We start from the raw sequence: 13,368 nt of genomic DNA, 5'->3' as shown, positions 1-13,368 counted from the left end.
CTCACCTACAAGGAGCCCTTCACCAAAACAGGATGTGAGATTGGGAAGTGGAGGGAAGGGGAGAAGAGGAGGTTTCCTACTGTGGCACACCCTTAATCACCTATGGGGGAAGTGGTGCATGGGGGCTGTCAGAACTTCACATCTCTAATTTCTCACCGTTTCAATTGCATCTGCTTTCGCATGTTTAAATCTAAAACTAAATATCTGCTTCATCTGAAATTGTTCAACACACACAATAACACAATAGTTCCACGGAGCCCCATTGTCACACCCTTCCACAACCTCCTGAATTATTACCAAATCACATCGACCAATGATAAGATTCAAAAACCATTTGTACGAAGCTAAGTTTGCACTAACCAACTAAAGATTGTAGAACTCTGGCCATCTTCAGATTTAGCATCGAACAATAGCAGATTAATAACCGATCAAAACCACAGCAGCATTATACCTTCTTCTTCCTCACGGGCTTGAGGATCTTGATGACGCACCTCTCTTCGCTCCCGGTCCGTAATCCCTCGAACACCTCGCTGTACTTGCCCTTGCCCACCTTCCGCAGCACCTCGTACCCATCCTGCTCCCTGCACGCAAGCAAAAGCAAAGCAACAGCCAGCATCAGTGCGCAAACCCTAGCCAACAGCAAATCTGGAGTGTCACGCACGGGCTCCCACCCCACCCTACCCCCACTCGATGTCGAGCGCCTCGTAGTCCCAGTACTCCTTGGGCCGCTGGGAGTTGGCGTCGGCGTAGACGCGCGCGATGGGGGTGGCCCCCGCGGGGTGGCGCGTGGCGCGGCCGATGGGCGGCATGGGGCGCGGCGACTCGGCGGCCGCGGCGTAGGCGGCGGGCGAGTGGCGGCGGCGGTGGTGCTGGCCGTGGTCGTGGGAGTGGCGCGGGGCGGCGGTGGAGAGGAGGCAGAGGAGGAGCCGGTGGGGCGTCGCGGCGGCGGCGGCGGCGGAGGAGGGGGAGAGCGGGTGGAGGCGGCTGCGCAGGGCGCACCAGGCCATGTAGCAGTTACTTGACGGCGCGACAGGATGTGGACTGCTCACGCCTCACGCTGCCGCGGACGCGGAGCGTGAGAGGCAGCGCGCCGCACGGCACGGGAGGACATGGACGGGGGAGGCCCGGCCCGCGAGGCCTGCGTATGTTAGTGGGCCGCTCGGTCCAGCCCGCGGGGCCTGCGTATGCTAGTGGGCCGCTCGGTCCAGCCCGCGAGGCCTGCGTATGCTAGTGGGCCGCTCGGTCCAGCCCGCGAGGCCTGCGTATGCTAGTGGGCCGCTCGGTCCAGCCCAAGGCAGTCTTACGACCTTACCCGGAGCCGGAGCCGGAGGGCAACACGCCGCCGGCTACGCCCCCCACCCGCTACACGCCGCCGGCTTCGCCTCCCCTACGACTTACGCTGGCGAGCGCGCGCAAGCTGCCATGGACGCTGGTTGTGGAGCTTAGCGGGGACCTCCGCGGCGCAGCGCCCCCCGAGCACAGGTCAAACCCTAGCTCCTCGCCTCCCTCTAATGGAACTTGATGGTTAAGCACATGCTTCAGATGCAATGTGAGCATCTAGCATGCGAATGCTGTCACTTCTAACATTTCTTGCCCGTGGAGTGTGGAGTGCCTGATAATATTGTGCCTGACTTGCCTTTTTTTTCAGAAAATGTGTGCCTGACTAGCTATGAGTGAATTGCACTTTTTTACCCCCTAAATACTCCATTTATCAAAAGATTCACCAATGCACTGGATTTAAAATATAGATTCCAAATGTATATTGTATAACCACTTGCCCCCCTCCGACGAAACTGGTCCACTCCCATGGCTGTTGTCCGGGATGACACATTGGAGGCATAAGATAGGAGTAAATTCGATTCAAAATCAAATGTGGAATTCGGGAAAAAATATATAGTATAATGGAGAATAATTTTCTGAAATTTTACGGAGAAGAAAGGACTAGAACTGTAGGTAAAAATCAATACTAAAAACAATAATCAAATGAGTCCAGGGTGTACATTTTGATACTTAGGTTATAAATCTGGTATGTTGGTGCCAAATTCCTTAAATAGAGTAGTCACTGCCACTCATATCATATTAGAAGGTAAAAGGGGGAATTTAGTTAAAAGTTATACTGTACCTATCAGTTTATGAACTGATATGCTGTCTTGTCTCTTGTGTTGGTCATTACCGTCCTTCTTTGTTAGGCATATTACAGCAGCTACTATTCTCTACTGGCTGTAAATGGAGCAGAACCTGGATCCTGGTCCTGTTGATAAATCAGTTCTTGTGGACCAGGAGCTTCATAAATCAGAGGCTATATCTGTTGGGAAGGTAACAGTTTAGAGGTTTTCCTTAAGTTTCACCATAAATATGCTCCAGTATCAGCTATTTGCCCTCTTATGCTGTTGCCCACTTTGCCTAAAAATGCAGGTGTATAAACCTATTAGATTTATTGAGCATGGCACAAGACTTAACCAATGGGAGGTGAAGCATGAGGGAATGCTTGCGATATTGCAGCGAGCTGGATTTTACCACCTGCGTTTCTTGAAGATGGTTCAGTTGGACCATGCATTGTTAAATGCTTTGGTCGAAAGGTGGCGGCGTGAAACACAGACCTTCCACTTGCGGTTTGGAGAGATGGCTGTGCTCTTGAAGGATGTGGCCATTCTTACTGGACTTCGCGTAGACGGTACTCCTGTAACTGGTGCAACAGGCTGTCATTGGGAACAGTTGTGCTTAGAGCTACTAGGCCAAGAACCTCCACAGATAAAAGGTGGTTCTATCAACATCGCGTGGTTGTATGACACTTTTAGTAACTTGCCAGAAGGGGCTAATCAGTCAGAAATAGAGCATGCTACACGGGCCTACATAATGTACCAAATTGGCTGCAGCTTATTTCCTGACCCAAGTGGGACTCGGGTGCACTTAAGATACTTGGCACTGCTTCGTGATTTTGATGCCTCAGGGGAGATGGCTTGGGGGGCTGCTGTTCTTGCTCACCTCTACAGAGAACTTGGAAAGGCTAGCATGAAGGGCAAGGCTAACTGCTGTGCATTTCTCACTCTTCTTCAGGTACTACCTCCGGTCCGCTCTAATTTTCATGGAGGAACTGTTGCGATAGTACAAAGTCGTGTACAGATCGCGACAATTATTTCGGATCAGAGGAATAGTATATTTCCCCAGCCATGCAGTACTTTTGCTTAGTACAGTAACTAATGGCAAATCAATACACATTGCAGATATGGGCATGGGAGCATATCCGGATAGGCCGTCCTGAAAGGCTGGAGAATAAGTCTCTAAACGGCGATCAGCCCCTTGGATGCAGGTTTGTGTTGTATATCATTCCTTTTGTTTTGCTTTATTTTATTCCTGGAAATGAACATCATTTTTTATAATCAGATGGGACGTACCCTTCAAGAACCGTGAAAATGTCCGATCCATAGACCAGGAATTTTACAGGCATGGGCTTGATACTATAACAGATTATCAGGTATGAATGTATGACTTCTCATAACTGCAAAATAGTACATCTTATTCACGTGCACACTATAAGCAGCACAGTGCTACAGCTCATCTTTGCATTTTCTCTAGATAACATGGGACCCGTACAAACCAAGTCTGATCGATGGCCTGCCTGCGCTATGCACACTTGGATCTGCAGTTTGGCAAGCAAGAACTCCATTAATCTGCTTCCAAATAGTGGAAATGCATGTGCCTGATCGTGTCTTACTACAATTCGGAATGATGCAGCACATTCCAGACCCAGTTGAGGCAGTTGAGCGTGTTACAATGCAGGGAAAAACAGATGAGGATTGGTCTACCTACCATGAGAAGTACATTAAGGAATGGGATAACAGGCTCCATTCAGTCGCTGGCCTGCACAATGCCGTGAATTCAGATCCTACTCATGCAAGGAATTGTTACTTAGAGTGGTACTGGCAGATCACGCGTCGATGGATCTCCACTCCAGTAGAGTGTCCGTTTATATCGTATCAGTTATCCGGGCACAGCGAGAAAGCTCTGGTAAGAATTTTAGAATGAAATTTGTCATCTTCCTGTCTGTATTATATGTCTTTGACAAGTGTATTTGACCATGAACAGATTGATCTGGTAAGTACGGTGCAGGGGCGAATTAGAGCGTTGTTGTCAGGTGAAATCGACGGGAAGAGGGTCAAAGAATCACTTAATGATATCGATATGTATATTACTTCTGAAATGGAGAAATCACAGCATGTGCTGATGAAACAGGCTGCTTAAACTACACGAATCAACATATGGTTATGCCCTCAACTGCGCTGCAGGCTATGCAAATTGTTGTTCCAACTGAAATGAGAAACGGGAGTGTTGAATCAGCGACGACCTGTTCAACTTCTGTGGATTTTGCTCAAGCTACTGTTACAAAGCTGGAACAAGTCACTGATGATTGCATGGAGCGAAATACCATGCTACAATTGGACCAAACGAGGGAAATTCAACCTGCAGGAGGAACAGCTGTAGGGCCTTGTCCTACAGGAGATGACACTAGCAACTGGAGCGAGGATGTGCATCATCAGAAAGAAGATCCTCTTTCTGCGTCCACGACAGAAGTCAACCTGCGGGACATAATGAGCACACCGGTAGAGGATGCTGTGACTGAGATTATGAATACGTCTCCTAAGGATGTTACGCTGGAGGAGACTTCAGATGCAGAAATGAAGAATGGAGAAGGCCATCCGCTAACTTCCTATATGCTCATTGAGACTGTGGAGGCGCAGCAGGATGTTGAGCCTATGTATAACAATAGGATCCGCAAGAAGGTTGATCATGAACCACAGGAGTGTGTTCATGCACCTGTGATTAACAGTCCAGATGAGGAGATTGTTCATGTATTCAGGAAAGACAATTGCATGGGCGCCACTCATGTTGATCCTGACAGCGTTGCAGGTCAGAAAACTGTGAGCAAATCATCAGATGGTCCAGAATCTTACAAGATCTTGGGTGTATCTTCACATGATGATCAACTGCAAAAAGTCACTAGTCCATCTGGGAAGGATGATATAGTTGATGACGTTGTGGACATGAGATCAGGCAGTAGTACAGGTCAGGGGGCGATTGGTGAACCTTTCAATGCCACTGGATTTGGAGAGAACTCAAATGCTTCCGAGAATAAGCTAAGTTCAATGCAAGAAGATGCTGGACCTCCATCGGGTTCTGAACAGGAAGAACCTGCTGCTGCCGTTTGCAGTGAGGGCCATGTTGTTGGTGCCGCACAAAACCTTATCGTGGGTGCCAATGTTGATTGCCAAATTGGGAACGACGCTTTGGACCCTGCGATCCTGCAAAAAATTGCTGGCATACCTGTGCCCGTCACTAGTGTTGGAGAGAAGCGTTTTAGTGAATTCGAAGCAACGGACACATTTGAAAAGGAGACGTCCACTGGTGATGGGCATCCTGATCAGTATGATGAAATATCTACCAAAAGGAGGAAAGTGGCGGCTTCTTGGCATGAAAATGCAGGGACCCCAGATACTAAAATAGAGGGAAATGCGAAAACTGATGATCAAACTTGCCAGTATGTTAGAACTGGGAGCGCCCAGATGATAGCCTTCACAAGAAGGAAAACAAATGGTGCACTGATGCAGTCTTCTTCTCCCTGACTCCTAATCCTAATATCTAGTTGAAGCACTGTAAGTATTTTTTGGAGGCCGGTTTTGCTTATGCATGTACGTTGTTATACGGATGCGTATTGGAAATGAGCAATGTTTCTTTCCAATTTTGTAGTGTTGGATCTTGCAAAATAGTTGGCCGTATGTTCAGGCAAAGTTTACGGGATTTCTGTGTTTTTCAGCACTCTGTTTTGCATGCGCATTCCTGTGTTTTCAGAACCTTATGAACCAAAAAGGCTTCCTCCTCGTGCTTGCCATTCAATTTCCCATTTGGTAGAAACCCTAGCTTCAAGCCAGGAGCCACTAGTTCCAGATCATTCACGGGCAGAGGAGACAAGAGAGCGAGGGAGACGTTGTAGCGTGAGCAAGACACGCCAGCCAACCCAAATCACAAGGATTTCCCACCCCTCCCTCTGGCAAAGCTCCTTCCGTTGGTGTCGGTCGTGCCGTGCTCCTCTCCTCTCCTCTCCTCTCCTCTCCTCTCGGCATCAACTGACGCCGTCCTTGGGCCGGCACGGCACTCGTCACGGTCCCTCCCTTGGCGCCGGCGAAGCTGATGTGACCGTGCGTGCAGCCGACCCGATGGCATGGGATGGGAGGCGAGAAATCTTCTCAGGTGGGCACGGCAGGCGCTGTCCCCAGCCTTCCCCTCCCTCGTGCCCGTGAGCGCGCTCACGCACTCGAGTGCTGCATTTATGCCGCTCCGGGACATAAATGTTGCCCATATCTCTCTCGCCTTCAGGGCAGGTGTTTGCCACACCTCTGCTCAGGGCACGGCAGATGACAAAGAAAACTTCATTGCTGGCGGAAATTGGAAGATTGATTGGTATGCAGATGTACTAACACCAGAAGCAATGGCTCTTAGGTTTGTTTAATTCTTGCACAAAAGGTGGGATGCAATCGTCTTATTATTAACTCTGATAATTTGAAAGTCATTGACACAATGAAGAATGTAGGACAATCGGCGGGAGTTGCGGCGGCAGTATTCGAGGATTGCTACTTCATGGCATGCGATTTTTCGTTGACTAGATTTGAACATTGTAATGGGGTAGCTAATAAGGTTGCTCGTGAACTTGCTAGTGAAAGCTTCTGTAACTAGAGATTGGTTTGAGGAGCCTATGGAGAATATTGTACCTCTTCTTATAGACGATGCAACTATCATTTTCAATTAATAAAGTGGATGTTTTCTTTCAAAAAAAAGGGTGTTTGCCACACCTGATTTCTTGCAACTCATCTTGCTCGTCCGCCTGCTTCCGTCCGGACCGTGCAGTCCGAACGTGTTTTGCCATCTAACGTGGTCCTGTATTGATCCGCCGATCGGTCCAAACATGGTTTTTTCGTAAATTGAAAGCAAACTGGGGGGCTTTGCGGGAGTCCAAACAGCAGTCATGTAGGACTCCGACACCTTGGGCTCACTCAGATCCCACTCCCGGTCTCATTCTCCTCCACTCTGTCCTTGCTCCTCCGCATCCGCGCCCTCCTCCTTCGATGTCGTCGGTGTACCTCTCCGATCGCCAGCCAGAAATTGTCAGGGGTCCGCAACCACCACCCACAGGACCGTCCATCCAGAATTCGTCCGCAGCCAGGTATCCTCCATCCCCTTGTTAACGACGGCCATGGAGGGTACCACGCCCAACAGATGCTCGGTTAAATGTCATTGAGCTTATTTTCAAAGTTCATGTCATCTTTTATAGAGTGCGAAGGATGGCGGTGTACTCGAGCATGGAGGATGAGTTGTTGTGCGATGCGTGGTTGGCCGTATCCGTAGATTTTGAGGCAGGAGCAGAAGAGGGCTCTTCTGGCAGCGCGTGGATGATTCATTTCACATGCGAAATCACATTGCGCCCTACGACATGCACATCATCCATGAACGCAAATGTGAAGTTGTTAGCGTATCGATGGTACACCATCCAGACCACAGTCGTCAAGTTTTGTAAAGCAATTGATCGGTTGGAGGCAATGTGATCATTGCCCGCTGCAACCATGGAAATCATAGTTTGCTCCTTGCTCAACTTGGTGATTGATTCATTCATTCACTTAATGTTGCTCTACTCAGTGTGTAGCGTGTACGCGTCTTCGTGATGTATCATAGGTTAGAGGGAAGACCATTTACGCACATACGGGACGAAGCGCAAGGGCACTATGTGTGGGACGACATGATCCGTTAATGAAAAATTTGTTGAACATCCTATTAATGTCGTTGAATTTGAACTGTTGTTCTAGTAGACTCATTCGCATGTTATTTATGGATGATTTGTGCTATTTTTTATCCGAACTTTGATGAATGCCGTCATGTTTGATGGCTGGCTTCCGTATCAGTGTCCGTGAACGGATGCGGTGTCTGGTTTACGGGTCAGTGTTGGAGATACCCTAATACTAGTACTGCACTTTGTTGGCTCCCAGTTGCTACTGTTTCGTATTACAGCAGATGTTTTTCTTTCATAGACAATCTCCAACTTGTGAATGTTGATACTTCCTCATGGTACCTCTTGAGACCCATCAAAGATTCATGGATGGGCCTTTCTAACAAATCAGTCCCCAATAGAAAAGTGATGGCCTCACTCAACATGCCCGTTGCCTGTATACCATTTAAAACGAGAGGAATGACCTCCTCGCCAATGTCAAGAAGGAAGTAAGCTATGGTTCACCGTGGGTGCTAAAAATTGGGTCAAATGATGTCGCAAGAGTAGTGAATCTTTGTTGCTCGGGATGTTGTAGCACTATCCGTGTCGTGTTGTAACACAAACTAAACTCTATTCCTCTTCTTAACTGATGAATGATGTTGTAGCACTATCCGTGTCAGCGCTGTAACACAAAACTATTCCTCTTCTTAACTGATGGATGATGTTGTAGCATTATCCATTTCAGCGCGGTAACACAAACCATTCCTCTTCTTTTTTTTTTGAGGGGAAACATTCCTCTTGGAAGTCGAATCCCCGCTGCCTCCTTGAAAGAGAGATGTCCTGAACCACTAGACGGGAAAGAATCAATATACTTTTAATGTCGAATCGGGATAACTGATGAACGAGGCAAATCGTTTGCCTCTTGTTCAAAAAAAAAAGACTCAGCTACGGAGCAAACATGGTACTCCCTTTATTCCCCTATATACAAGGTCACTTCGTTTTTCAAGTCAAATTTTGATTTATAATTTTGGTCAACAAAATATGGATTATATGTCATCAAAAATATATCATCAGAAAGTTCTTTGAAATGTGCATCCAATGAAGTACTTTTTGTGGTATATAACTCACTTTTTGTTGGTAAATTAATGGTCAAAGTTAGACATGAAAAATATGAAGTGACCTTGTATAACGGAATGGAGAGAGTACTCCGTACTATACAAGAGAACTGAGTACCAGTGGAGGATTATATTGCATTTGCCATGGCGCGGAAGGTCATCTGATAAACAAGAACCCAATCTAAAACTAGCTACTATTAGACCTAATTGCTCATGTAATAAGACCAACAAAAGAAAGAAAGGAACTACAGCTATATATACATGCTTGCCCCCTACATCTGTTCTGCATCACTGCATATTCAACTTAGCTAATCAGAACCTAGCCAACCACCACCATGACAAGAGCACCGGAACTTCATTAGAACGCATCGATCGATCGACCGAGGTAACTTCCTCGAAAGTCATATGGCTCAGTGGGCAACCCGAGCAAGCCATCAGATATAGCAGCTCCACCTACGTAGGCTCTTCGGTTAGTGAGTTAAGCCTAGTGTCAACTACGAGGGCTTGAGCCTCCTATGAGTTGTCTGTACTCGCTGCCCTTGTAGGCTACAGTACTTGACCTGTTTTTATCATAGTTGAGAGGTACAGATTAGAGGTGATCTATAATCGTTGCATAAAAGATGAAACTGAACCAAGCAGATTGTACTACTTACGTGCATTGATGCGAGTGTGGACAGCAGTTCCCTGGACTGGTCCATTAGAGAACGCTCTTGCGTGGCAATTCTGGCAAGGTCAGACACCAAAATACTTGTCCCAGATAGCTGCAGGATGACATGAATTAAGCCAAATTCACCACATAACAAATATTGCACCGAACACTCTATCAGAACTAGTTCTATGCCCTCTATACTCAAGTAAATATGAAATCCTTCAAACGTGTTTACATGCACCGCCATACAAGCTGCAAGAAATAATTGACCGTACAATGATGCTAATGTTTGTTAATATAAGATGCTTGCAGCAGCAAAGTGGCATGAATATGTAAACCTCTTCATGTAGCTCAACGAGAAAATAAGCCAAAGCGAATGTGCACAGTCCTAGGGCTGAACCCTCAGAGAAGGGACAAAGTTAAGTAAGATATCTTGCATTATTCCAAAGCTTGAAGGGCTATCAAAGACGATATGATCTGGGAGATGGTTGGCCAGAATCGGCCTAATCGACACAAACAAATTGACACCTGATACGCTGCAGCCAATCCAAGCATCCATTCCAGATCGAAAGACTTGTAAAACTTATAATGCACCAGGTATATTTTGTAGGCATTACAATCATTCTTGTGAGGAAATGCATCGGTAGATAAGCAACTGGTAAAAAGGAATCAGAAAACAATTTGAAGCGCAGTACCTTAGCCAGTAAAGAACATATTGAACTTCCTATTGTTTGCATGATATCAATTGCAGAACCAACGGCATTTTTTACGTCTTGGATATCAGCCTGCAATTCAAGAGGTAGTAAATATGGTTTGAAACTTCATTAACATAAGAGAAACACATGATTAGCAAGATGGCATGCTATTCCAACCTTTGCTCCATCAACAGGAAGGCACAGAATGGTGGCAGTTAGAGCCTCCACAATTCCAGATATTGAATCTGCATACTCCATCTCTAGTGAAGACCACTCCTCCAAATATGGCATCTATGTCAATCGAATTTGATCAGATTTCCAGAGTTATGCAAATTGATAATTAACTTCGATGCAAAAGGATATTGTTCTAGTATATATAATTATCTGATAGCTGCGCTGACCTAACTAGTTGATACCTCTATCACTCTATTAGGTCAAGCTATGACCAGTTAATATGGATGATTGTTAAGCAGTATAGTTATCACCTATCAGTTCTGTATATTTGTCTAATATCCCACTGAAGAAGCTACATACTGATCTTGTTTCCATCTCAACTTCATAGTTATGCATAGGAAAGGGCCATACTTAATAGAGGAAATAAGTAACAAAATGGCTCAGTTTGCTATTAATTATCCCAATCATTATACGAACGAAAAAACATATTAGTGGTGAATTGTACAAACCACAAAGACTGAAAATCAATCAAATCCATATTCAAATTGTCATGTTTACAGCTAGCTATCCTAGTTCTTTCATGCGCTTCTTGTCCTGTTGGCAAAATAGTCTCTTGCTAACTATGCCGGGCAGGAAAATGCACTGGATATTATATTTCAAATAATGCGGAAATATCATGGGTACCAAAATTTAAAAAGTTCTTACCTGTCCCTTTAGAACCGTCATGAGTTTCCAATTGTTTCGGAATAATTGTAGCTGTAACCTTTTAAGAGCAACAGATTTACGCATGCTTAGGGTAGTAATCCATGCATCACATAGGTCTTTCTGGTAAAGGAAAAGAAGAAATGTCAGCAAACGAACAAACAAAGAAAAAGTAGTAGCGGAAATGGACAAAATGAATCCTTTCCTTATTTCTAAATGTAGGTTTTATTAGGATACCTATTTCGCGACTTCAGTTAAGCACTAAGATAATAAAGTTCACAGAATTCTAATAGTTCATGTATGAATGCACAGTTCAAATTTCAATTTTTATATCATCGTAATTTCAGCATTAGATATGGTATTCCATCTGTTTCGAAATATAGTGTGCATTTTGACCGTCCAAATCTATGATTTGGCCAACAATTAATCCAATAGCAAGTAGGTTATGTTACACAAAATTGATAACATTGTATTTGTATTCAAAAGCATTCCTTATCATAGCAAGAAACAGAGGGAGAACACCTTGAGAAGTTTAAATATATTAATACTTTTTTTTTCTTTATGGCTCCAACATACAGAAAGGATTTTCAAAGCTCTGTCAGTTATTTCTTTTATCCTATCACTATCCTACATATTTGGTGTGCGGACTATTTTTCAGCTGAATAAGATCTGGTAAGATGATTGAATCTTATTGACAATTACACATAAATAGCCTGTTATCTTTAGTGTGAAAGCTGATCCCAATAAAAGTTGCACATGCCCATAGAGATTCTGCACTATGTTATAAGCATTCATGAAAAAATGGGAGTTACACTAATATTACATGGAATCAACTCCTGCTATAACAGAACAGTAAGTGTGTTGCCATAAAGTTTCGTAAGCCAGCTGTTCAGACTTGTTTGTTTTTTACACACTAAATATAAGTGGCCTTATATATCAGGTAAAAATTTAAGTCTTGAGCTATTATCATATATACACATGAATATCATCAACTTCTATTTCTTGATGTTTGACAAGGAGAAAAGAATATGGCAATAATATTTAAAACACCATATTGATTTTTCCAATACTGATTAGACACTTGGTATACCCATGATTTGTGATTTTATCGATTAACAGACACTCACCTCTGCAGTCATCTTCTGTGAAGCAAGTGTGGCGTCAGCCTGCGCATTCACACACCGCCACTGCAAATGTCGATTGCACAAGATTCTCAACAGGTGCTCCCCATCAACCTTACTACCCCCAACCCACCTCCTGCCGTAACCAGAAGAATTTCTTCCCTGCTGATCCCACGTTGACGCACTCGTCCCCATGGAGTTCCTTGGGCGGGATGGACTTGACATTCTCCTCGATGAATTGCCCACAAGCTTACTTGGTGAAGACTGCCTAACTGGTCTGTTGAGTGGAGACGAAACAAACCCGTTCAACAACGACTTCTTCACCGGCGCTGATCTTGGTGACAATGTCAATCCAGAATTATGTGCCACATACGGTGTGCCTGGGTCTGCAAAGCGCTGCATCCTGCTGCCAGCAGCATCATGCAAGAACCGTGCAGGCACACTCATCCCCTTTGTTGATGGACGTGCTCTGTGAGCAACGCCATTTCCGGCATCCTGGGACTCAGAATTGCTCCCTGATGACAAGCTCTCTGTGTCCGATGACATCAAGTAGTCCCCGCTGTCAAACGAGGTGCGGCGCACCCCGTCGTCGAACGCCATGGACTGCCGCAGCGATCTGACAGCGGCCAGGACAGCGGCGCCCTTCTTGTCCAGAGAGCAGTCGAGGCTCTTGGTGAGCGGATTCCCCTCGAACCCGTGTGCCGACATTGGCCACCTCTGGTGGGTATGGCCCCCTTCGGACCCCTTGGCCCTCTCCGGCACCGCGCCCGCAGCAGGCCGCCTCCTCTCCGGCGTGGTGGAAGCCACCGGCGGCGCCGCGGGCCGCCGCACCGGCGACGGGGACATGGCAGGCTTGGCCTTGCTGGTCTCGAGGAAGTAGGAGCGGCCCTGGAAGGCGACGGAGAGGCTCCTGGTGGTGGTGGTGGTGGCCCCGTTGGGCCCCGCGGCCTCGCCGGCGGCGGCATTGCCCCCCGCGGGGCGCGGCCGGTCGACGGACGAGGAGCGCCTCGGCAGCGGCGACGCGAAGCGGCGGGAGGGCGTGGCGGCCGAGGTGGAGGTGGAGGTGGAGTTGGAGGAGGAGGTGGTGGTGGTGGATGTGGAGGTGGAGGTGGAGGTGGAGGTGGAGGTGGAGGTGGACTTGGAGGAGGGCGCGAGGAGG

At 46.5% G+C, this 13,368-nt stretch overlaps 3 protein-coding genes across 4 annotated transcripts in view; 1 reads left to right on the top strand and 2 right to left on the bottom strand.

Annotated features, from left to right (window-relative positions):
* The window catches only part of LOC123113415 (casein kinase II subunit alpha-2), a 6,199-nt gene extending 5,149 nt beyond the window's left edge, over positions 1-1,050 (bottom strand). The window contains exons 1-2 of the mRNA XM_044534642.1: positions 682-1,050; positions 452-581 (exon numbers count right to left, since the gene is read on the bottom strand). Of these exons, the coding sequence (XP_044390577.1) occupies positions 452-581; positions 682-1,007 (456 nt within the window). The 5' untranslated portion in view covers positions 1,008-1,050. The remainder of the gene's footprint in view (positions 1-451; positions 582-681) is intronic.
* Positions 1,051-1,327: 277 nt separating this feature from the next.
* Positions 1,328-5,796, top strand: LOC123113414 (serine/threonine-protein phosphatase 7 long form homolog). Of its 2 annotated transcripts, XM_044534640.1 has the most exons (7): positions 1,334-1,482; positions 2,201-2,316; positions 2,416-3,057; positions 3,225-3,310; positions 3,385-3,475; positions 3,577-4,008; positions 4,087-5,796. In XM_044534640.1, exons 2-7 carry the CDS (start codon positions 2,227-2,229, stop codon positions 4,240-4,242), a joined length of 1,497 nt encoding a protein of 498 aa, XP_044390575.1. In that variant the 5' UTR covers positions 1,334-1,482; positions 2,201-2,226; the 3' UTR covers positions 4,243-5,796. The 2 variants fall into 2 exon arrangements, with proteins under 2 accessions (XP_044390574.1, XP_044390575.1); XM_044534639.1 differs by having other exon boundaries at positions 1,328-2,316.
* A 3,172-nt stretch (positions 5,797-8,968) lies between these two features.
* On the bottom strand, positions 8,969-13,368 carry LOC123113413 (QWRF motif-containing protein 2; the record flags this gene model as incomplete). Its single annotated transcript, XM_044534638.1, is given in 6 exon segments — positions 8,969-9,428; positions 9,522-9,629; positions 10,213-10,302; positions 10,390-10,503; positions 11,092-11,211; positions 12,216-13,368. Coding segments are annotated over 6 exon segments (1,651 nt in total), but the record flags the coding sequence as incomplete, so codon positions are not given.

This window comes from Triticum aestivum, chromosome 5B, assembly GCF_018294505.1.
Source record: "Triticum aestivum cultivar Chinese Spring chromosome 5B, IWGSC CS RefSeq v2.1, whole genome shotgun sequence".
Taxonomy (NCBI): domain Eukaryota; kingdom Viridiplantae; phylum Streptophyta; class Magnoliopsida; order Poales; family Poaceae; genus Triticum; species Triticum aestivum.
The sequence above is the reverse complement of the archived record's forward strand: the minus strand, read 5'-3'. Positions and strand labels throughout refer to the sequence as shown.

What these genes read in the sequence shown, in the direction of transcription:
- LOC123113414 (XM_044534639.1), top strand. Translation starts at nt 2,227, where the DNA reads ATGGAGCAGAACCTGGATCCTGGTCCTGTTGATAAATCAGTTCTTGTG. An exon ending in CATTTCTCACTCTTCTTCAG is followed by an intron (nt 3,058 to 3,224) that starts GTACTACCTCCG and finishes TACACATTGCAG; the next exon opens with ATATGGGCATGGGAGCATAT. An exon ending in GGCACAGCGAGAAAGCTCTG is followed by an intron (nt 4,009 to 4,086) that starts GTAAGAATTTTA and finishes GACCATGAACAG; the next exon opens with ATTGATCTGGTAAGTACGGT.